Genomic DNA, 23,421 nt, shown 5'->3' with positions numbered 1-23,421 from the left:
ATTGTTATATTTTTAAAAGCAAGAGCATAAAAAATACCCAACAAGTCCCTGGTGGTCTGGTGGTTAGGAAAAAGAAAGAAAGAAAAAAATATGGAAGCTCTAAAAAAAAAAACCAAGGGGGAAAAAAAACAAGAGCATGTTAAACATAATACTTAGGTCAACAGTTGTCTCTGCATAAGAGGCAGGGGAATAGGGTGAGGAGAAATTCACAGTTTGATGTTGGTTTTTGACAAGGTGCTAGTTCTGGGATTGTATAGTGGGTTCATGGCTGTTTATATTATTAAAAAACAAAACAGACCAATAATGACAGCATGTTATAAACCAAGAGTTATAAATAATTCCAATTCCATGTACCTGAGGTCCATTATGCCACCCCTACACACACACACACACACACACACACACACACACACACACACACGACTGGAAACAGCACACAAGACTTCCCTGTTCCCCACACCCATACCTGTGTCCGAGCATTGAGCAGCTGCTGGAAACTCTCAACCTCTTTGCTGTCATCTGCAGCCCGCTCCTAAGGGAAGACAGAGGGAAATGTCAAGTTTGGGGAAAGCAGTGCTTCACTTCAGGATGTCCCCTTCATTCCACACTTACTGTACTTAGCCAGACACTGTGCCAGACTCCAGGAGAAAAACACTGAACAAGACAGACATCATCTCTGCCCTCATGGAGCTAACAGAGCAGGGGGGAACTGAATTCTCTGGGTAGGGAGGAGGGGAAGGAGCGTCCATTACCATGAGCACACCCAGCATCATGTCATAATTGTTGATGAGAAACACAAGCTGCTCCTTCCTTGAGGAGAACTCAGCTGCCACTCGGAGGACAAAATTTTCCACCTCCACCTGAAAAAAAAGCCAAAAGGAAATGAAAGGAGAAAGTAAGGTCCCCTCGCCCCTCCTCATCCTCCACCATGGCAGCAGCCCTGCTACGGGGAAGTCTTTCCTGCCCTACCCTCACCTGTAGCTGTCCCAGCAGCTGCATCGTCCGTTCGTTGGGAATTGTCTGGTTGATGCTGACGAGAGCAGAGGAGAATTCTGCATATCGGCGTGTGATCTAGAAAGACAGTGGAAAGAAAATCACACCAACCCCATGGCCCAGCTAACACAACCTCCCAACTCCCTTGGCCATCGCTCCTCCAATCCCTCTTACCAACAGTGCCCAACCCACCATGAGTTTGGCCACATTCCTAGACTGCCTGCTCACAGAGTGGCCCGTGACACAACCGTGATACTAGCCAGCCCCCACAGTGAAGCTCAGAGCCCTGGCTTTCAAGAACCCCTTGATACCCTTGCCCTCCCTCACATAGTGGGGCCGAGTATCCAACCCCCCAAGGCGCTGGGGGTCGGTGCTTCGGACACTCTGGACATTCATCTCCAGGATCAGCTCAAACCGTGGCCACAGCAAGGCAAGCACCTGTTCCCAGTACCTGTGGGCTTAATCAGAACCAGAGGTCAGCTGGCAAGGAATGTTGAAGGTAAGATCAGGAGGGAGTGGGGCATTCTTCAGGTTAAGGGATGATGGTGGGTAGGGGAGGGGGTGTGTGTGAAAGGCGAGTCGAAGAGCAGAGGAATGGGAATGAGGATCAGCAGTGTCAGGTCAGGAGGAGCTCAAGGTTCAGGGCAGAGTCATGTAAGACCAAGAGAGTTCATGGCCTGCAGGGCTTCGAGGACCAGAATCCAGTGACCTGTCCAGGGCAGGAACATCCCTCTTTGCTGCAATGTTGCGGAACCGAAGAACAATGTGGATACAGAGAAAAACAGCAATGGCATCATAGCAGTCAGCTAGGTAGGATTCCAGGTGTTTCTGTGATTTGGGAACAGGCAGAGGATTAGAAGAGAATGTTAGTTTGTCGTTCCCAGTGGCTATGAACAAACGCGTGTGTTTCTTTGAGGATGAGACAGTGGGTGGGAGGGAAGGGAGAGACCAAAAGGGAAAATGCTCCCTCGTTCCCTGTCCATTGCCACTCAGATGGTCCTGGTGCCCTGCTCACCAGGATCTATGATCACAAGCATATCACAGTAGAATTCAGGGCTGAGCTTAGGTCAGGGGTTTGAGCACCACGATTTAGGGGCCCCTCAGTTTCCAGGTGCTATTGCCTGATTGTGAATCAGCAGTAGGGGTAGTGTCTCGGACCCTGAACTCTGAGGATTTTGTGGCGAGTCCCACTGTGCGTACAGGCTTAGACATTTTCCAGTAAGGGATCCTGGTTTCAGCACTACCAGAGTTATGACCCCACTGGAGTGCTAACCAGGACTGAGGGTTTAAGAGCACAGGAAACAGGGATCTTACCAGGGTCATGTTGAGTGTACGGCCCATGACAGCATGGAATAGGTCGTGCGCAGCCGGGCCAGACACAACGAAGAATTCACAGATGAAAAGATATTCACGGCAGGAATTGTCGAGGAGGGCGTAGTGCTGGCTGCGGAAGAGGGCTTCAAATGGATACTAGGAGCAGAAGAGTAAAGAAAAAAGACAAGAGATGGATCCCAGCGCTGATTCCCCATGGATCTGGCTGGAAAATCAGCAAACCTGGGTAAGGAGAGCTCAGCAGACCCTTCCCACCCAACCTACGTCCAGGCTGTGAAAGGGAACCCCGTGGGGGAACGTAAGGGACACAGGAGGAAGAACCCACTCCTACCCGCTGCTGCTACTCCTGCATCTACCGTAGTACCTGCCTCGGACAGTCATTCCCCTCAGCCAGTCTCTCCCCTCCGCATGGCCCGGAGTCAATGGTTCCCAACCCTTTTCACATCACAGCAGGCCACAGTGAGCGGAGGCCACTCCCAGGTCCAAGGGGATTGATGCAGTGGCCTGCAGGCTGGGAAGCTTTTCCCTGAGGTCTGGCCTTCCCTCCCCATGCCCCGACCGAAGCTTGTTCCCCCTCATACCCTCTGCTCTCCCCGCTGGGCTGTGTGGGGCACCAGGATGGGGGCCTCGAGTTCAGTGGGAGAGATGACAGAGCCACGGGTCCCCAGGGTGAAGATGGTGTTTCTGCTGCGGAGGGATGGCTTCGAGAAGAATCGTGAGAAGGGTCAGAGTCAGGGAAAACAATGAGACCACAGCTGGGCTAAAGACTCAGTGTCTCCAGGAACCCCAGGCAGCCAGACGAGCCCAGACATCCCTCTTTCTCGGTGCTGGGGCTTCACTTCACCTGACATCTGTGAAAGGGTTTGAGGGGGTTTCTACACTCCCTAAAATCATAAGCAAAATTATGTGTCAAAATGATATGTGCATTTTTCCGGGGAGGGAGGGAGGCTATATAGCTTTCACGATATTCTCAAAGGTTTCAGTGCACAGAAAAAGGTAAGAAGCAGTGCCTTAGTGGCTGGAGCCAGAAGTCCTCCCACTTTCAAGGCCTGGTGAAAGGGTCCCCCAGCACTAGGATATCTTTCTTTGCTGTATCTTCCACACCCATCAGGTCATCTTTCTCAGCGACTTCCTCATACTAGAGAAAACGGAAAAGAGAACTGGTAACCATCTCTTCCCTCAACACAATGAAAAATTCCTGTCCCTCCCGGCCCAGGGTTGTCCCCTCCTTCTAGTCCATGTGCCCAGGAATGCCTCTCCCTCCTCGGCCTCACCTGCACCTTCATGAGCCGCCCCAGGTAAGAGCGGTAGTAAGACAGGTAGATCTTACTCAGCGTCTCCACGTACTCATCCCTGATCTCCTTTGCTGTTGCTCGTTCGTTGCCCAGCAGGAACTGATAGAAGAACCTGGAGGGGCCAGGGACAAGTCAGTCTCCCTGTCTGCCCAAAAAACCGGATACCCACATCTGGTTGCTCAAAAGCTCCAAAGCCATCCCGTGTTCTTCCTTCAGGTGGCGACCTGTACTTCAGCAGGGCCGTCTGGGGAATCTGATAGTTGGTCATTGGTTTTCTGAAGGAATAAATCTTCTGGAGAATGAACTCTCGGATCTTCGTCACTGCCTAGACGGGGGAACCAAATATACAGGGCATGAAGCTGCGATCCTTTTGCTGTACAAGAGGAACTGGGGGAGTGAGAAATGCTAAACATAGGAGGAAGTGTGGAGAATACCTCTTCAGTATTTCTCAAGATTTTCAGGGAAACCCAGAGAGGCAAGTATGAGTTCTGCCTAGTAAAGGCAAGGTGACATTCTTGGGGACAGGCTACAATGAGCTCTGCCAAGGAAATCCAGAGTGAAGGTCTTAGGGAGGCTGGTTCTAGTAGTCTCCAGGGTATTCAGCCCCACTTCCCACCTTGACTCGGAGTCTGTCGAGCACGCCTCTGACATCTGCGCAGGCTGCTGTGCCCCTAGCCTCCTGCTCTCTGACTGCGGCCGCCTTGGCATCCAGCTCCTGCAGCTGCTCCAGGAACCTAGGCTCTGTCACTGGAGCCTCCAGAATTGCCCTGGGTAGCAGGGAGGGGTGGGATGGGTTAGAAGGCAGACCGAGACATCCCTAAACCAGACCCAAACCACACCCCTTACCTCCAGCCTCTGCCACCTCTACCTTCTTACACTGTACCATTTAGTCGAGATGTATGCACAAAGTTTTCTATTCCTGGACACCCCTGCCCCATAAGCTTTGGACTCCTTCATTACATACCCAACCTTGGATCATTCCTAATCTCTGATGCCTAAACATTTATCAAGGTTAGAAATAGTTGTCAACCCACCCGCTAATTTCTAAAAGGCATTTGAGGGCCCAGAGCCAGGAGACCTATGTGGTAAATAGGGTAGGTCCCAGCCCATCTACCTGCTATGGACATGAGGACCCTTCAAACCAGTAACTCACGTGACCAGAGCAGAGGGCACCACTAGACCGTCAACAAGCTCCCCAAGTTTCCCCCGAACTGCCTGGCGATTTCGCAGTCGAATGTTCATGGCTCCTGACTGTTCCTGCAGTGTCCGGATCTCAGAGCTGATGGAGCTGAGGTCACTCTGAAAAGCTCCCAACATCTGCTCCATGCGCTGGGGGAAGGGTAGAAGATGTTGCTGGAGTGCCATAGGGTTGGTAGGGGACAGATAGGCCACCTAAGTCTCTTAGTGAAATCCCCAGTATCTATTAGTCCATGAGGGTGGCAGATGATGAGGTACCCCAAAGGTACCAGGAAATAACATTAGTTATGGCAAGTTAACAACAAAAAGGCTCCTGAGGTCATCCTGGAAACGAGGCTAACCTGTCCCCTCTAAGGCTGATAATCTAAATAATGGCACCAGAAGCTGGGCATGGCGGCTTATGCCTGTAATCCCAGCACTTTGGAAGGCTGAGAGGAGAGTATCATTTGAGGCCAGGAGTTCAAGATCAGCCTGGGCAACAAGCAAGACCCCGTCTCTACCAAAAATAAAAAAAAAATTAAAAAATTGGCAGCAGAGGCCATGATCTGGTTCAGAGTTACTGGAGTTACAGGTTATGGTTACTAACCTCCAGGACAGCATCACAGGCTGTGATCTGGTTGTGCAGAGATGCTATGTTTTCACTCTCTTGGATATCTAACCCACAAAAAGTCAAGGGGCCTCATGGTGAAGATGGAGATCCTCAGACCTGCAGTACCTCTCCAATTTCTCCCTGAAGTGACAGAAGCCTCAGAGAGAAGACAGTGGCCTCAGCTGGGCTGTCTGAACCATACCCCACAAAATCCCCAGTAATACCACCCTGTCAGTAATACCACCCCTTCCTTATGCTGCAGGATACAATCCCGAATGGATTTCTGCTCAATCTGCTGTAACTCAAGCTCAACTTGCTTTGAATAGTGACGGAGATCCACGCCCTGGGAGAACACAGAGATGACAGGTCAGGAGGAAGTCCTAGTGAAGGGACACTGGAACAGAACCAGTGAAAGGCTGAAGGGTAAGACACCAGAGTGACGTAACAAAAGAAAGAGACTGTTGTTGTTTTTTCCTCTTGGGGGAGGGTAGATGGAAGGGAAGATTAATACAGGGGAAAGCCTCACCGTTTTAAGAGCTTCTTTTACTAACTCATCTTCCAGATTTGCCTGAATGTGAACTGAAAATAGAAGTTTATCATAAGGGTCCAGCTCCACAGCTCCTTCTCCCCACATAGAGCACCTGCACACCAATCCCTGCCTTACTCCTTCCAGCCCCCATGCCTCTCAGATTACAGGTTCTCTGTACCCACCCCATGCCATCACTTACCATCCACTTCATCCAAGATGAATTCATTAGAGGTGATATCCAACTCCCCGAGCTGCAGTGGTTCCTGGAGCCCAGGACCACCCCCCTGCAGAGGGACAGAGAGAAAGAAGGAGAACAAAATATAATTGGGTACCCCTAATCCTTCCAGCAAGAAGGGAGGTGCTTTTCCTGGGGAGCCACAGATACTGAGTCAAAAAATTCTAAGAGTCTCACACTGTACTTAATTTACCACTTTGGCTGATGGGTAAGGGAATATGACAAGAAATCAGGCAATCCATAAACACAGTGAAGGTAGCCCAGCACTGTAGCCAGCCCCTGTAGTCCCAGCTATGCTACTTGAGAGGCTGAGGCAGGATTGCTTGAGCCCAGGGGTCTGAGGCCAGCCTGGGCAACATAGCATGACCCCATCTCAAAAAAAAAAAAAAAAAGACATTGGAGGTGCCCAAATGAGAAATTTAGGAGTTGTAGAGGACAGAGAAGAACTTGCAGTTAAATTTAGGACCCTCGGACACCTGCTATCCAGCTGTTCTATCACCACACCCTGGGGACCCCAGACTTTCTAGAAATGTCAGCTAACACACAGCAATTACCTGCGTGCCAGGTGCCATCTTACACATGTTCATCTAATCCTAACGACAACCCACATGGTAGGTCCTATTATCTTCTTCACCTTAAGGCTGTGGAAAGTGATGGCACAGAGAAGCTGGTTAACTTACCCAAGGACACACAGCGTGTAAGTGGCAGAACTGGAATTAGAACCCAGGCAGTCTGGCTCCAGAGGCCATGTACTTAACTTTTACACTGCTTCTTTATTCTACCCAAAAATGTGGAGGGAAAAGTTGAAATTGTGCCCCAGAACCTGAGTTTCATCCATTCCAGTCCAAGCTCAGGGTAGGGTCCCATCTCAGAGAGGGGAATGGGGAATCAAACAGGTAGCATCACGGGTAGCATCCAAGCTCCTACGCTTGTGCCTAAACCCAGCCCAGACCTTTCAGACGCGAGGACCATCGGGACTACGGAGGAGAAACAGCCCCGTGCTCTCACCAGCGGGCCCTCCTCCTCCTCCATATCTGAGGTACCAGCCCGCAACACCAGCTCCCGGGCGGCTGCAGCCATGGTCGCAGCGGCGGCCATTCCCCGCAGCCTCACTTCCGGCAGCTGTCAGTCCGGCAAGTCTGTTCTCCGGAGTGGAACTACAAGTCCCAGAGTGTCTTGCACAGCGCGAAGTCGTTCCCAGATATTTGACAAATTGTTTGACTCCAGCCTTCCCCTTTCAGCTCCAACCACTTCAACCAAGCGCAAACAGGAACTTGGATGTCTCAAGCACAGTCTTGCCCCGGAACCTTCGCTGCTCTTATACCCAGGAACTTTACGAACTGTAAAGAAAAGCCGCACCGGAAGTTGTGGCACCCAAGCCTAACTCTCAGAAGTCCAATCGGATCGCGCTGAAGCAGTTTCCGGAAGCGCGTCTCCTAGATCGCTCCGCCTCTTCCGCATGGAAACTATATAAGAATATTGCGTCACTTCCGTTCTCTCTTCCACAGGAGGCCTACACGCCGCCGGTTGTGCCGCCGCCATGGTAAGACTGGAATTTGTGCTGCGATCCAGCGACATCGGAACCAGGGCTGGGAAGGTCTGCTCTCAGGGTGCCGAAAACGCTCTGTTCTGGGGGCCTGCAACTTTCTGTGTGGCGTCTTGGATCGCACAGTTGGGAAGGGACACCAAAGACTTCCAGTTGGAGCGGGGCCCGAGGAAGGGTCATTCCCCGGGCTCGTGGAAGCTGCTGCTAAAAGCCCGGGCGTCTGTGGAGAACTCCAGCCTCTGCCGTGCAGAGTGTACTTTTGGGAGTGGGCAGGGGACTTGCTGCCTCTCACCAAAGATTGTATTTTCCGAAGCTTGAATGCTTCATGTTCCTGCTCTCTGCAGGACTGAGGCGTTTGCTGTCGTGTGAAAACCTGAGGGAGGGGATAGTCTTTGCACCCTGCGTGACAAACTTAACGTTTCTGTTTTGAGGTTCGTTTGCCGTATCGACTTTACAGTTTGTTAGTAGTTCACGGTGTCTTTCTCCCCCATACTTTTTCAATCAGTCTCTAGTGATCCCTGAGAAGTTCCAGCACATTTTGCGAGTACTCAACACCAACATCGATGGGCGGCGGAAAATAGCTTTTGCCATCACTGCCATTAAGGTAAAATAGGGTAAAGAGTAGAGAAATTAAACGAAAATTGGGGTAAGACCTAAACTATAAAAGAGGCAAGGTTGAGGAGACCTGAGTCCTATCCAGATCTCCCTGGCTGCTGGGCTAAGAAAAGAAAAATGGTTAAGGGAGTGAATAATCCCTTACCACATTTCTCACAAAACATAAGTAAGAAGAGCCAGAGAGTAGTCTAAGGTCGAGTCAAAACATTTCACCTGAGGAGGTGAGGGTAGAAATAGTTGCCTGTGTGAATTCACTAAGATTTTTCTGGACCATCAGTTTGTGAGATCCCTTCTAGATGATTTCTTGCCTGGGCTAGAGTGCCGTGGCATCAGCCTAGCTCACAGCAACCTCAGACTCCTGGGCTCAAGCGATCCTCCTGCCTCAGCCTCCCAGAGTGCTAGGATTACTGGCGTGAGCCACCGCGCCCGGCCCCTCCACTGCATCTTAACAGCATTTCTTCCTGTGAAATTCATGTGCCCTTAGAATCGGATAATTGTTGTACATTTTGAGGGGTAAGTAGAAATGCCAGCAGATACCAAGTGTGAAGAAACCCCTAGTTGGGGGTGGGAGAGGTGTGAGGAGGGCATGTACTCAGATGCCAGAGTTTCTGCTCCTTTCCCATTCAAGTGAGAACCAGTACACGTCTCTTTGGCTTGTTGCAGGAGTCAGTAAATGCAAGGTTGGATATTTCTCTCCACAAACCTACTGAATCGCTAGTCTTCCAGATGGGGGCTTTTTTTTTTCTTTTTCCTCAATTAGAATTCGTAATTAGTTTGGAAATGGCTGAATGTCTTTCTTTCCTACCAATGTGTGTACACTCCACAGGGGCAGGGCTAGGCCTGTCTTAGTCGCAGTCTCCAGCTTCTGGTGCATGATAGATACTTGTGCAGCCTTGGGGAATGGATGGTTCCAGGGATGCTGCTGCCTGGTTTTGAGGAATTTTAAGGAAGTCAATAAAAATTTTATAGAGGATAAAGGAGCCTGTTTAGCTTGAGGGAGCATGTATTGGTATTTATCAGAAGGTAAGTTAGTTTAAGCAGTAAGTCTTCTCTTTGGTTTATAAAAAGTTTGTCAAATCCCTTTAATTTTTTTTTTTTATTATTATTCTGTACTGCAGGGAGCACAGCTTTTGTTCTTAAATGATTAGAGGAAAATTGCTTTCTTCAGTCAGGCAGTGTAAAATGTAGTGCCTATTTCAGAGACTTGACGTGAGGCTTAAGTGAGATAGTGTTTATAAAAGATAAGCAAGGTTAATATGATGATGCTTCCGCTGGATCTGTCCTGTCTGCCTCTTTGAAATTGACTGGCTTTGTATTAGTTACTTGGGCCAACATTTGTAGTCAACTTACAACTCAAGGAAAAACAAACTTAACCAGTACGTTTTCAGATACTTATGAGTCTATAGTAAGAAGTCTAATGATTTGGAGAGCCAGCAAAGACAGGTAGCTCTTCCCCTGGTGAGAAAAGGAAAGGATGGTCTTTTTTTGAGGATCTGGTATTGGGGGGGATTCAAAGATGAAAAAGTGAAACATTGAAAAGTAGAAGAGAATAACCCCATGAATGTATTTAAAAACTGGAAATCTTACTTCCTTTATACCTCTACCCATTCTGTTTTGAAGTAAATCACAAATATGCTAATTCATCTGTGGGTTTTTTTGTTTTTTGAGACAGCCTCAATCTGTTGCCCCAGGTAGAGTTCAGTGGCTGTCATAGCTCAATGCAATCTCAAACTCCTGGACTCAAGCGATCCTCCTGCTTCAGCCTCCCTAGTAGCTGGGACTACAGCTAATTTTTCTGTTTTTAGTAGAGATGGGGGTCTCACTCTTGTTTGGGCTGGTCTTGAGCTCCTGACTTCGAGCCATCCTCCCACCTCAGCCTCCCAAGGATTACAGGTGTGAGCCACTGCACCCAGCCTCATTTGTAAATATTTAAGTAAATTAGACCCTGAATTCTACTGAATCAACCTGATAATTTGATCCTCCATCACTTTCTTGCATAGAGGAAATGCCATCTGTTTTCGTTTCCTAGGGCTACTATAATAAGTTCCCACAAACTAGGCAGAAAATTATTCTCTCAGCTCTGGAGGCCAAAAGATCAAAATCAAGGTGTCCACAGGGGCCATACTCCCTCTGAAGGCTCTAAGAATCCTGCTTTGCCTCTTCCTGTCATCTGGTGGTTGTCTATAATCTTTGACATTCTTTGGTTTGTAGCATCACTTCAGTCTTTCCTTTGTCCCTTTGTGCCCTCTTGGTTTGTGTCTCTCCTCTTGTGAGGTTGTCAGTCATTGGATTTGGGGACTACCCTAATCCAGTATAACCTCATTTTACCTGGTTATTTCTTTTTTTTTTTTTTTTTTTTTTTTGAGACAGAGTCTCACTGTGTTGCCCGGGCTAGAGTGCCATGGTGTCATCCTAGCTCACAGCAACCTCAAACTCCTGGGCTCAAGCAATCCTCCTGCCTCAGCCTCCCAAGTAGCTGGGACTACAGGCATGCGTCACCATGCCCGGCTAATTTTTCTATATATTTTTAGTTGTCCGAGTAGAGATGGGGTCTCACTCTTGCTCAGGCTGGTTTCAAACTCCTGAGCTCAAATTACCTGGTTATTTCTACAAAGAGCTTCTTTCCAAATAGGGTTACATTATGAGGTTCTGGGTGGACATAAATTGGGGGGCGCTATTCAACCCAACATGCCATCCTTTGCTATCCAAATCGGTTTGTGAGTTCACATGGCAAGGGGTGCTTGTGCATGGTCTTGATACCATGCCACCAATGTAAGCACTGGTTTCTTTGATTTTTTGTTTTTTTTAATACTTGAAATTCATTTTATTTTTTTGCTCTTTTATCAGTTATCACTATACTGACAAGGATCTTTAGAGATTTTTTTGGGCAGAGTTAGCTCTGGGCACTGAAAAAATCAAGTGAGCTTGGAAACCTTTGATCATGGGAATACAGAGACTTGCCTAAAGAATTGTGATTCCAAGCAACTGAATCCAGTCCCTGATCAGCCTTGTTAACTCACAAGACTGGTTTTGCTGCATCGGCTTGGAGAGACAGGCCCTTTGTTCTCCACAGTGCAAAAATCTGAGAACACCTGTTCACAGCTACATATGCTGGGCAATGAAGACCCTGCTTTCAAGGGGTTATTGTCTATCCCAAGATTTATATTTAGGAAGGAGGGCGAGGGAAGGGTGATCTGGGGAATTGTAAAACAACAATTTATTGCAGGTCCTACTTCTGTGGGGTTTTTGAATAATGGGGCTATAAAGGAATACAAAAAATCAGATTCAACCCTAATTCCAAACCTCTCACTGCAGGGTGTGGGTCGAAGATACGCTCATGTGGTGTTGAGGAAAGCAGACATTGACCTCACCAAGAGGGCGGGTGAACTCACCGAGGATGAGGTGAGGACAGGGAAGGGGCTGCGGGTTGGGTTTGCCTCAGAAAGGGACCGTCTAGATCTTACCGTGTCCTGCCTGCCAGGTGGAACGTGTGATCACCATTATGCAGAATCCACGGCAGTACAAGATCCCAGACTGGTTTCTGAATAGACAGAAGGATGTAAAGGATGGAAAATACAGTCAGGTGTGTATTGAGATGGGGGCGGGATTGGAGGAAAGGGGGATCCAAATAGAATTGGGCACAGGAGGTTGGAATGAAACAAACATCTTCACCCTCTCCTCCAAATCCAGGTCCTGGCCAATGGTCTGGACAACAAGCTCCGTGAAGACCTGGAGCGGCTGAAGAAGATTCGGGCCCATAGAGGGCTGCGCCACTTTTGGGGGTGAGTGGGGGTGGGGGTTTCATCTTCTGCCTGCCTCTAGACTTACTCCCACCATTATTCTTTGTGTTCAGTCTTCCTTTCCCCCCAACCTTTTCTTTGTGCTGTGTGTGATCTATGACCCTTCTCTCTTTTTTACCTGCAGCCTTCGTGTCCGAGGCCAGCACACCAAGACCACTGGCCGCCGAGGCCGTACCGTGGGGGTGTCCAAGAAGAAATAAGTCTGTAGGCCTTGTCTGTTAATAAATAGTTTATATGCGTATGGCTTCCTTCTTACTGGTCCTCCGTTCTTCTGGCGACACTGATGCTATTGGTTTTAGCAATGGTGATGGGCCTCTTCCCCTGCCCCCCAGTCACCCTATGTCTAGCTAGTAGTGATGTCCCACCCTGTCATGTACAGACTACGAGGGAGATGGAACAACCAGCATACGCAGCCTTGGGAGGTTCCCAGACCCGTTTTCACAACAACGAAGTCTACTGGGGTTGGTTGCGGGTAGCCGAGCCTAGCCAGTTTAAGTTGCGGTCAGGTATTTGCAGGTCCTGAGCACCCTGGGTTTCTAAAAGATGGGGTCCTATAGTTGGAAAGTTAGGGGCAGACTGGTACAGAAAAAGTCACTTGGCCTTAGCGCAGTAACGGTGAGACCCCCGACTTAGAGGTGAATCGCGCGCGGGTTGGGGTGGTGGGCGGCAGAGCAGACGCCGGACCGTATCCCTGCCTGCCCCGCGCATGCGCCTGCCTGTATTCCGCTGCGTCGCGCCGTTCGGACGCCGCTTCCGGCGGGGATTAAACGCATCCCTCGGAAGTGGCTGGGATACCGGCCGCTGGAGGAAGGGGTGGGGCAGCTGGCAGAGCAGAGGTGGGGGGGGAGGGACAAGGTAACCATCCGCACAGGATGCCGCTGCTGTGGTCCCCAGCTGCGCCGCCGCCGCCTCTCTCCCAGGGTGGGCTGGTACTGGCCGCGCGCGCCTCCCGCTGCGTCCCAGGCGTGGCCCGTTAGGTACGAGCCCGTGACCCGGGCCAGGGAGAGCTATGCTCTCCAGCCTGTAAGCGTCCTCCTTTCCCTCCAGATCCCCAGCAACTGTGCCACGCCATGCCCCTCAGCCTCTTCCGGCGCCTTCTCCTCGCTGCCCTGCTGGTGGTGATCGTCTGGACCCTCTTCGGGCCCTCGGGGATTGGGGAGGAGCTGCTGAGCCTCTCGCTAGCCTCCCTACTGCCAGCCCCGGCCTCACCAGGGCCGCCCCTGGCCCTGCCCCGCCTCTTGATCCCCAACCAGGAGGCCTGCGGTGGTCCCGGCGCTCCTCCCTTCCTGCTAATTCTGGTGTGCACAGCCCCGGAGAACCTGAACCAGAGAAACGCCATTCGGGCCTCGTGGGGTGGGCTGCGTGAGGCCCGGGGGCTCAGGGTGCAGACGCTCTTCCTGCTGGGAGAGCCCAACAGGCAGCACCCTACCTGGGGCTCCCACGGGAACGACCTCGAGAGGGAGTCAGCTGCCCAGGGGGACATTTTGCAGGCGGCCTTCCAGGACTCCTACCGAAACCTCACCCTCAAGACCCTCAGTGGGCTGAACTGGGCTGACAAACACTGCCCCATGGCCCGCTACATCCTCAAGACGGATGATGATGTGTTTGTCAACGTCCCGGAACTGGTGTCAGAGTTGGTCCTGCGAGGAGGCCGTTGGGAGCAATGGGAGAGGGGCACGGAGCCCCGGACAGAGGCTGCGGTCGGAGATGAACAGCTGGAAGGGGGCCAGGCCTCACGCAGCAAGGCAGTGCCTCTTCTGTACCTGGGCCGGGTACACTGGCGGGCAAACCCCTCTAGGACGCCAGGGGGCCGGCACCACGTGTCAGAGGAGCAGTGGCCTCCAACCTGGGGCTCCTTTCCCCCCTACGCCTCAGGCACAGGGTACGTGCTGTCAGCTTCTGCTGTGCAGCTCATTTTGAAGGTGGCCAGCGGGGCACCCCCTCTGCCACTGGAAGATGTCTTTGTGGGGGTAAGTGCCCGACGAGGCGGCCTCGCCCCAACCCACTGTGTCAAGCTGGCTGGCGCCACCCATTATCCCCTGGACCGGTGCTGCTATGGGAAGTTCTTGCTGACATCCCACAAATTGGACCCCTGGAAGATGCAAGAAGCCTGGAAGCTGGTGGGTGGCTCTGCTGGAGAAAGGACCGCGCCCTTCTGCTCCTGGCTCCAGGGAGCCCTGGGCATCCTGCGGTGCCGGGTAATGGCCTGGCTTCACAGCTGACAGTACCTGTGGCCAAGGACAGGTATGAGGCTGATGGTCCAGCAGCAGCCCTGGGACCTTCTCTTCTCACAGGCCCATGGCAGGGGCCCTAGCTGGCTGCAGCTGATCGGTTTCCTCATGTTGTCTGTCACCAAAGACAGGGATGTAGGAGAACCCTAGGGGCCTGGCCTGCCAGCCCCAAAAATGGTCATCAGGAAGGAAAAAAAAGGGCTAGAGTTGTTCTCTACAGCCAGGGCAGAAGAGGGGCAAACACCCCTCAATAAAGTTGTCTCTCCACCTCTTCGAGTGCAGTGTGGTCTTCACTAGGACTCCCAGAACACAAACCTGCAGAGCCCGCCCAGAGGCTGCTAGGCCCTGCCGAACTGGAAGGACATCTCCAGGGACATAGGAGAAAGGACAGCCTCTCTGAGGAGGAAGGCTCCTAAAAGGCAAGGCTAAGGCCACAGCACCCACAAGGTATGGGGCAGGGATAAAGGCAGAACACTGTGACCCCTCTGATCCTAGAATAGCCCCATGCTGAGCAAGGGGGAGGGGAACAGGTCCACAGGATGATCCAGACACATCATCCAAAAAAATCACTTTCCTCTTTATTACCAACCCACCCAAAGAGCCAGCTGTCTATCGCCAATTGGGGAAGGGAGCACATTGCCCCCTCCTTGTTCCAGGGGACAGTCATTGCCCTACAGGTGATCTTGGGGAAAGACTGTTCCCAGGGCACCCTGGAACCTGGCTCAGCGCACGAATCTGTCCAGGGCAGATGGCCAGGCCCCCGAGGGCTTGGCCTTCTTTTGCTTGTGCTGCTGCTGCTGCTCGAGGCTCTGCCGGACCTTGTCCTGGGGACAGGAGAGAGAGAGAGGACATGGGCAAAGGGATAAATAGCAGGGTGGCCAGCAGTCCAAGCAGGAGAGTGTGGCCCGTGGGAGTGCTCATTTACCCTGTGCTCCTCGTCCATGACCTTCCTCTTCCTCTTCACCCGGCTTGCTGTAGAGCTGCGGCCCTTCTGCTTTGGCTTTGGCTGGAAGGGAGTCTTAGCTTCGGGGTCATAGCCCTGAGGGAGGGGACAGGAGTATAATCTGTTACAGCCTCAGAGTCAGGGCACAAGCAGCACCCACCTGCTGTGCCACACCCCTGGGGCAGGCCCATGATGGGGAGACGTGGGGGTGAGGAAGGGCCTGGGCACTCGGGCCGAGCATACCAGCCTCTCTATCCGCTCCTTCTTTTCCTGCTCCAAAGAGATGACATCCACCTCTGCCAGGGCTCGTGGGTCCAGACAGATAAGCTCTGCAGGTACCTGGGTGTGTCACAGAGGGACAGGAATGGGCACAGGAGGGTGGCACCAAAGAAGCCGGGGAGGCTGCTGAAGCCCTCTTCCCAAGATCCCCAGCAGAGGAGCTTTCCCCACCCCAGCCCCACACACGGACACCATCTCCAGTGGGGAGAACCTCACCTTCTCCAGCAGGGCCTTCACCTCCCATTCCTGGCGCTGTTTCCGGCTCCTGTACGGGTTACTCTCCAGCCCGTCAAAGTTGGGCTCAGCAGCCCCTGGAGGGAGTGAGAAGCATGAAGCCATAAGGAAGACGCCAACCCAGCGGCTCCAGCCTGGCCGAGCCCCGCGATCCTGGCTGTCTCAGGCCACCCAAACGTGCAGCCAGAGTTGATCCACTTTGAGCCCCATCCCCGGGCCACTCACCAGGGACTAGCATGCTGGTGATGCCCCCACTGTGGCCCACCCCTAGCACGTCTTCAAAGGGGCAGAACTGAAGGCCATGCACAGGGCCCGAGAGCCGGTGGGTGAGGTAGGGCTGCGCAAGGGAGGGTGGGCCGGCCTTGCCCTGTCCTGCCCAGATGTTGACGACGTCGCCCATTCCCGCAACCAGCAGTCCCCGCTGGGAGAAGGCCAGGTGCCCTGCCCCCTGGGGCAGGGTCCGAGCACTCATAGGCTGGAATGTCCCTCGCAAGTCAAAGATCTTCAGCTGGTGGTCCAGACCAGAGGTGGCCATGTACCTGGGGGGAAGGAGGATCAATTAATCTGTCAGTAAATGGGTTTACTAAGCAGGCTAGTGGCCAAGTCCACCTGAGGAGAAAAAGACTAACGGTAACAACTGCTGCCCTCCCGCTAACGCTCCACAGGCATCCTCTCAGTTAAGCCTCACACAGTTCTGTACTGTTTTTATTTCCCTTTTACAGGTGAGGAACTGAAGCTCAGAGAAAGGAAATCTGGGTTAGTGAATGGTCGGACTGGGATTCAAGTCAGGCCTGTTTCTCTAGTGTCTGCATCTTACCTGCTCACACCACGCTCCCTTCCAAGACACGAGGCCGAGGGAGCACACACTCAGCAGGCTGTACCTAAATGTGATGTTCCCATGCCTGGACTCGCAGCAAAGGAAAAGAGCATCTGCAGTGGTCAGGAAGGGCTTCGTGGGCAAGGCGGGATTTGAGTCAGTCTAGGTAATTCTCAAGAAAGCACGATAAACAGATATAGCAGGTACAAATACGTTAACACGTGCCATCATGAGAAGGAAGCAGGGGTTTGTTTTCAGTGAGATGAGATGAGCTTTTCAGGATTGGTGGGAAAGATGGTCAGGACAATCAGGAGGGGAACAAATTGTAGGGTCTTTTTAAAGTCAGACTGAGGACCCACAGCTCATTATCCCGACACTGCTCTGTGGCAGTGACAAATCACAAGCTGAAGACTGCAGGGACTCGAGCAAACCTACTTAGGAAGTAGTGGAGTAATGCGCTGGAGGGCTGGGCCCTGCCCCTCTCTGCTTCCCCTGGAAGGAGGAAGGCAAGGGTGGTAACCACCTCCTCTCAGGGAACCGTGCACTGCAGAAGCTGTCAACTTTCAAAGGTTGGAGTTTCTATGTTCAAGTTTTTCCTCAGAGAGGGAGGCTGAAGGGGGACCATCCAGGCAGGGGAGGTATGTTTGCCGAGGGGCCAAGGACTTCGAGACTTGCCCTGGTGATGGAGCCCATGACAGGTCCAGCTGGGTACTTCCCCTGACAAGATAATCAGGGCCTCAACCCCACCACAGTGGGCTATTAATGCAAACCAGGAATTGCAGATGGCTCCTAGGACACGGGCTCACGCCCTTCAGTGACGCAACAACTCAAGGGCACGTGCTGGCTCCTCTCCCCTACGCCCACCCATCTATGGGACCCCCTGGGCAGTCTAGGCCACAGCACTGTACTACTGAACTTGCAAGAAGCAGTTCAGCTTTGAGAAACCAATCCAATCCTAACGCAAGCTTCCAGAAAGCCTCTTGAGGATGGTCAGCTTCATCTCTGGACCCCTCCTGGCCTGTGTGAAGACCTCCTGAGAACCAGAGAAAAGTGAGGATGGGCCTAAGATCAAGGATCAGAGCTGTTCAGCATCAAGGTGTTGACCAGACCCCAGGCTTTAGTGAACTAATGACCAAGCCGGAAGCACAGGAGAGCAGTGGCTGACCCAGGCAGCCCAGGAAGGGTAAGCTACACCGTAGGCCCAGTGGCCCACAGAGGCACAAAGCCTCAGGCAGACCTCCCCACTCTCCTAGAGCCAGGCTGGCACGGATAGGGAGTAAAAAGGGCTAAACCACATCGCTTGTTCACAAAGATGCAAACATGGAAGGCCAAGAGGGTCCAAGCACCCTGGAGGCTTTCATAAGTTGGTGACCACCAGGCTTTTCCCTTTACATGCATTTGCTTATTGATTTTCTTTAAAACAACTTAAAAACAGATCATGTAGTCTATACTTAACGTAGAAGATGCCTGAGCAGCAGTGTAAAAGGAGGAAAGCAGCCTGTGGGAAAGATTATTCTGACAAGAGTGCCCAGGACAAGCAAGAGTGAGCCAGAGGCTGGAAATGGATGTATCACTCAGGCCCACAGGAGACAGCAAGGATGGAGACAGCTCTGGGAGGGACCCCTGAGGAAAAGCAGCCAGGACTTCACAGGTAGTCATGATGCCGCCAAAGTATCAGAGCCGGGGGACCCAGAAGGCACTCAGGAAACAGTACTTTTGGTTCCTGCTATTCCTGATGGCCAAAGAACATGAGGACTATGTATAGCTACAGGAGTCAAAGAAGTCCAATTCTGGGTGATAAAAATTCTGGGTGACGAAAATTCTGGGTGACGAAAATTCTGGGAGAACGGGAGCAGGCCAGGAGGAACTCTGGGAGTAAGGTGACCTATTCAGTTTGGTCACATTGAGTCTGGGATGACAGAAGACAACTGAGTAGAAACTAAATGTATCACCTGGCCTCATTCCCATAAACCACGGCCACCTGTTTTGTACCTGATGTGTAACTAGAAACCACACCAGGCAGGCTCAACAATTCATCCCTGTGTCCCCAGGACCTCGGCACAGAGCCCCACCCACAGCAGGTGCCCTGTGAATGCCTGATGGACGAAAGGAATTAGAGGAAGGTACAAATCAGAAAGCGCAGCTGTGGAAGATGCAGATACTCCCTCAGGAACAGCAGGAATCCGAGGCAGACACACCACCCCCGCCCCTCACATCACCAGCCAGACCTGAAGAGAACGACCACCTTGATGACGACAACGATGACAGCAGTGCTGCCCATCTGCTGCGCGCTGTGCTAAACTCTGTATGTGCCTTAACGAGTTTTAAAGTCTACCACAGCTATGTGAGGGCTTTAGACCAGGGCTTGGTAAACTACTCCCATGGGCCAAATCTGCCCACCAGCTATTTCGGTACAGCCCATAAGCTTAGAATGGTTTCTACATTTTTAGGTGGTTGGGAAAAAAAAAAAAAAAAAAACCAAAAGAAGAATATTTAGAGATGTGAAAATTAAATGAAATTCAAATTCAAGTGTACACAAATAAAGTTTTTTGTTGTTGTTTTGTTTGTTTGTTTTTTGAGACAGGGTCTTGCTCTGTTGCCTGGGCTAGAGTGCAGTGGCGTCATCATAGCTCACTGCAACCTCAAACTCCTGAGCTCAAGCCATCCTCCTGCCTCAGTCCCAAGTAGCTGCGACCACAGGCATATACCACCCTGTCCAGCTGACTTTTCTATTGTTTGTGGCATCAGGGTCTCTCTATGTTGCTCAGGCTGGTCTCAAACTCCTGGCCTCAAGTGTTGCTCCTGCCTCGCCACCCAAACTGCTAGGATTGTAGGCATGAGCCCCTGCATCCAGCCCACAAATGAAGTTTTACTGGAACACACCCACACTCGATGCACTTATGCTGTGGCTGCTTTCGCTCTGTCACACCACAGTCCAGTGACCAAGATGGAGACTATGGCATCTCGATTTGCCCTGCTGCTTGGTGTACACTACAAGTCGCAGTGACACAGTTATGACCTGATAGCATTTCGAGCATCTCACATACCACCTACATCATCACCGGTGTGAAAAGATGTTTTCAAAGATGAAATATGTAAAATCTCTCTACAGATCAGCATTAACGTGAATATTTGCAATCAAATTGGATGATTTAGAATACTAACTTTGAACCTCACCTAAGCAAAATGTTTTCCTCAAAAAGAGGAATTCAGGCCGGGTGCGGTGGCTCACACCTGTAATCCTAGCTCTGTGGGAGGCCGAGGCGGGCGGATTGTTTGAGCTCAGGAGTTTGAGACCAGCCTGAGCAAGAGCGAGACCCCGTCTCTACTAAAATTAGAAAGAAATTAATCGGCCAACTAAAAAAAATTAGCCGGGCACGGTGGCACATGCCTGTAGTCCAAGCTACTTGGGAGGCTGAGGCAGAAGGATTGCTTGAGCCCAGGAGTGTAAGGTTGCTGTGAGCTAGGCCACGGCACTCACTGTAGCCCAGGCAACACAGTGAAACTCTGTCTCAAAAAAAAAAAAAGAGAAATTCAGTTCTTCCCATTAGTAGATCTGTAGTACAAGAATATCATATTCAATTATTATATGTTTAATTTCATTGCTTAAAACTTAATGATAATTTGTTTTCTCGGTCATTATTTAAGTACCTACATAATACCCTCAATTTTTGCCTCTTGGCCAGCAAGGCCTCCAACATTTACTGTCTGGCTCTTTGCAGAGAAAGTCTGCTGGCCCTTGAGCTAGACACTCATATCACCACACTCAGGGTGAGGAAACCGTGGCACACAGAGATTACGTGATGTGCCCACACTTACATGGCTGGGCAGCGGTAACACCGAGATTTAAACCCAGGTAGCCTGGCTACAGAGCTTGTGCTCCTAATGGCACACTGCCTTCCATACCTTTCTGCCCAGCTGTGACACCCAACACCTCACCCCTAAACAAGTGACTTACGTGCCCGTAGAATCCACTGCCACAGCCCGTACCCCACCACGGTGACAGAGAATCTTTGCCAGCGGTTCCTTCATAGCTGGACTCCACAAAGATACAGTGCCTGGAAGTAATGAAAAGAAGAACTAAAGTTACCAACACAAACCTAACCCTGAGGTTACTGAACTTGGGAAAGATGGGGACTGAAGACCAAGAAATAACAAAAGAGGGAAACAAAAGGGTAATTTTAAGGGATGTATGAAGTACAAATTGTAGAAGGAAAGCAAGTCAGGATGGTCAAAGAGTCAAAGCCAAGCCAGGGACTGACCATTGCTGTGTCCAAGATGGATAACGGCATTGTAAGGGTTCTGAGTCATGACGTCGAGCCGTCCAGCCCGAGCATTCAGAGCTGCCACAATCTTCCCCACCGATACATCCAGGTAAGTCAGAAACCCTGTCTCTGACTGACAGAGAGAGAGAGAGAGAGAGAGAGAGAGAGAGAGAGAGAATGACTGGGTCCTGACTGCCCTGTCTTCTCTCTACTGGGGTCCTTGAGGAGAAGTGGTCTTCCCAAGGACTGCCACCCAGTCCCTGTGCTTCACAGCCACTCACAGCTGTGGCCAGGAGGAAGTGGAAAGGCAGGAACTCAAGCCGTGTTACTCGGTCACAGCGGCGGATGCAGTGGAGCTCAATGCCCTGGTTGTCATAGATGTGAAGCCAGCGGTTCTGAGCGACAGCGAGCAGCGGCTCAGAATGGAGAAACCTGTGGGGAGAGGAGTGGCGGGTCATTAGGAGACAGGGTCATGGGCTGTCATTCAATGAAGGATGGGCTGTCTCACCCCCACTGACCACTGACCGGATGTCCCGTACTGCCTCCATGACGTTGATCTCACACATAAGCCTCTTTGTCACCCAGTCAAGGGCAGCCACGTGACCCCGACGCCCTCCAAAAGCCAGGTGTCTGTTGGACGTGAGGGACAGGCAAGGTGTTATTACAGGGGAGCACCCTGACTCAGTCTGAGGTCTGCCCCACACCAGCCCCTCCTCTCCACGTGGGAGGACAGCTGTTGCTGTAGATGCTCACCCTCACACCCGAGCAAATCGCAGGACCCTCCCCGCATCAACCACCCAAACGTATTCTGGGCATGGCTGAACTGGTTAAGAAAACACAACCACATTTTAGTTCAAGAGTCGCTGGAATACAACCCTTACCTCCCAGTTCGAGAGTAGTTCAGTCTATAGGGTCCAAACTGCCGCAGATTCAAGTCAAAGTGCTAAGAAAAGTGGGAGGAAAAAAAATCAAGACAGAATGAATTGTCTTCAGTAATTCTCTCTTCTAGTCCCCATTTCTCTCTTGCCCTGCACCACGAACCAACCCTCCTCTGGCTCACCTTGGCTGCGCTTGCAATGTCCACGGCCTCCACGATGTCAGCCTGGAGTATCTTTGCTGTATCTTCCCCATCCTCTCCTTCCAAAAATCTGCAAGTGAACGTTAGGACGGCCGTAAAGCTTCCCATATGAAGTGGCTATACCAACATAAAAACGAGAAAAGACAGTCCCGTAAAGCAAGGACTAGGGAGGCCCAAATTAGGGTACACTTACCCAGGTTCCTCAGCAAGCAGCAGCTCAGAAAGAGCAGCTTTGACACTTGTTTCCTTTTCCTCAGCTTCAGCCACCTGAAGTCTGTTTCGGGTTTTGGATTTCGAATGTGGTAGCTGTAAAATTGTTGGTGGAGAAAGAGTAGGTGAAGAACCAGAGGATAAGTAGGGTCAAAGGAGAGCCACCTGGTCAAGACTCTATCCAATGCACCCAGACACTCCCTGCCTCCAACCCTGCTCCAATCTCCGACTGGATCTCACCTTTTTGGATTTGTCAATGCGACAGAACTTCTGTACCACCTCCACGGGGACGGGAGCAGGTCCTGGGAATGGGTCCTGGGCCTGGGGCAGGGAGGAGGCAATTAGCAAACAGGCTCGGGTTGATCCCTAACCCTCTCACTCTCAAAGCACAAGGCGACGTGCCCTGCCACCCATCAGGTCCCAAGCTCACCCCAGACAAGCTTCGCTGGGGCTCTGGATTCTTCCGTTTTCTGAGTTTCTTCGGGACCTGCGGCTTCTTAGAGATCCGGGACTTCTTCAGGTTGTGAGTGGTCTTTGGCCTCTGGGGGCGGAGCTCCTGATTCCTCTTCTTGTTACGAGGAGGCCCCGGAGAGGCTCGGGCTGTGGTCGGAGCGGTGTCTTCCTCCCAATATCGCCGCGGTTTCTACGAGAAGACCAGGCACTCTGATACTCCTGTCCACGCTCCGCCCCACGAACCTGCAGCTAAAATCTTCCTTTCCCCAGGACATGGACATCTTAGGGGGGCAAAAATATAAAAAACAAACAAACAAAAAACTTCCTTTCCCACCCAGGAAGGCCTCTACCTTCCGCTTGGCCTGAGGTTTGTCCTTCTTGGGTGGGACATCCCTGCCCGGCTTGGGGGCTCTCTCCATCTCGCCCTCCCGAACACCGATCCACGTGCAAAACTCCTCTCAGCTGTCCCACAACGGGCTTGGCAATTCCCGGAAGTCCTCTGACCCTCATCCAATCAGCATTGTACCAGGTCTGAAGCCTTCTAGGCGCCATCTTGAGTGAGGGCACGCTCTCCTTTGAGGGGCGGGGCAGGCCTTGTCACCGCCCCCGCGAGCGGCAGTTTATGCCCGAGTAATGGGAAAAAGGCAGGTCTGGGGCCAGCGCCCAAGTAACGGTGCGGTTTCTTTTTCCGGATTAACTTCCCCATCTTGCCTAAACACTTCTGAGTCCCATCTTTTTAGCAGAACACCACTCATTAAATATGTGAGAACTACATTCCCG

The 23,421-nt window shown here is 51.6% G+C and overlaps 4 protein-coding genes across 4 annotated transcripts in view; 2 read left to right on the top strand and 2 right to left on the bottom strand.

Moving 5' to 3' along the window:
- The window catches only part of VPS52 (vacuolar protein sorting 52 homolog (S. cerevisiae)), a 20,982-nt gene extending 13,426 nt beyond the window's left edge, over window positions 1-7,556 (bottom strand). Inside the window, exons 1-17 of the mRNA XM_012658435.1 lie at window positions 7,179-7,556; window positions 6,135-6,219; window positions 5,933-5,985; window positions 5,674-5,749; window positions 5,404-5,471; window positions 4,774-4,949; window positions 4,237-4,387; window positions 3,845-3,945; window positions 3,600-3,732; window positions 3,406-3,463; window positions 2,907-3,040; window positions 2,308-2,463; window positions 1,703-1,821; window positions 1,321-1,444; window positions 976-1,071; window positions 753-860; window positions 467-532 (exon numbers count right to left, since the gene is read on the bottom strand). Of these exons, the coding sequence (XP_012513889.1) occupies window positions 467-532; window positions 753-860; window positions 976-1,071; window positions 1,321-1,444; window positions 1,703-1,821; window positions 2,308-2,463; window positions 2,907-3,040; window positions 3,406-3,463; window positions 3,600-3,732; window positions 3,845-3,945; window positions 4,237-4,387; window positions 4,774-4,949; window positions 5,404-5,471; window positions 5,674-5,749; window positions 5,933-5,985; window positions 6,135-6,219; window positions 7,179-7,268 (1,794 nt within the window). The 5' untranslated portion in view covers window positions 7,269-7,556. The remainder of the gene's footprint in view (window positions 1-466; window positions 533-752; window positions 861-975; window positions 1,072-1,320; window positions 1,445-1,702; window positions 1,822-2,307; window positions 2,464-2,906; window positions 3,041-3,405; window positions 3,464-3,599; window positions 3,733-3,844; window positions 3,946-4,236; window positions 4,388-4,773; window positions 4,950-5,403; window positions 5,472-5,673; window positions 5,750-5,932; window positions 5,986-6,134; window positions 6,220-7,178) is intronic.
- Window positions 7,557-7,612: 56 nt separating this feature from the next.
- Window positions 7,613-12,375, top strand: RPS18 (ribosomal protein S18). Its single transcript, XM_012658434.1, has 6 exons — window positions 7,613-7,713; window positions 8,222-8,320; window positions 11,647-11,733; window positions 11,813-11,914; window positions 12,022-12,113; window positions 12,256-12,375. Exons 1-6 carry the CDS (start codon window positions 7,711-7,713, stop codon window positions 12,329-12,331), a joined length of 459 nt encoding a protein of 152 aa, XP_012513888.1. The 5' UTR covers window positions 7,613-7,710; the 3' UTR covers window positions 12,332-12,375.
- Window positions 12,376-13,201: 826 nt separating this feature from the next.
- Window positions 13,202-14,353, top strand: B3GALT4 (UDP-Gal:betaGlcNAc beta 1,3-galactosyltransferase, polypeptide 4). Its single transcript, XM_012658423.1, has one exon. It carries the CDS (start codon window positions 13,202-13,204, stop codon window positions 14,351-14,353), a length of 1,152 nt encoding a protein of 383 aa, XP_012513877.1.
- Window positions 14,354-14,920: 567 nt separating this feature from the next.
- WDR46 (WD repeat domain 46) lies at window positions 14,921-23,414 on the bottom strand. The gene is made up of 15 exons (XM_012658427.1): window positions 22,992-23,414; window positions 22,619-22,831; window positions 22,429-22,509; window positions 22,172-22,284; window positions 21,961-22,048; window positions 21,782-21,843; window positions 21,426-21,530; window positions 21,182-21,332; window positions 20,898-21,033; window positions 20,594-20,693; window positions 16,044-16,357; window positions 15,801-15,895; window positions 15,549-15,644; window positions 15,288-15,401; window positions 14,921-15,186 (listed from the first exon to the last, which is right to left on the bottom strand). The coding sequence occupies exons 1-15, from the start codon at window positions 23,058-23,060 to the stop codon at window positions 15,085-15,087; spliced, it is 1,839 nt and encodes a 612-aa protein (XP_012513881.1). The 5' UTR covers window positions 23,061-23,414; the 3' UTR covers window positions 14,921-15,084.
- Window positions 23,415-23,421: the final 7 nt, after the last annotated feature.

This window comes from Propithecus coquereli, unplaced genomic scaffold (genome assembly GCF_000956105.1).
Source record: "Propithecus coquereli isolate 6110/MARCELLA unplaced genomic scaffold, Pcoq_1.0 Scaffold587, whole genome shotgun sequence".
In the NCBI taxonomy this organism is placed as follows: Eukaryota; Metazoa; Chordata; class Mammalia; order Primates; family Indriidae; genus Propithecus; species Propithecus coquereli.
Note: the sequence above shows the minus strand (reverse complement) of the source record. Positions and strands in the feature narration are given on the sequence as shown.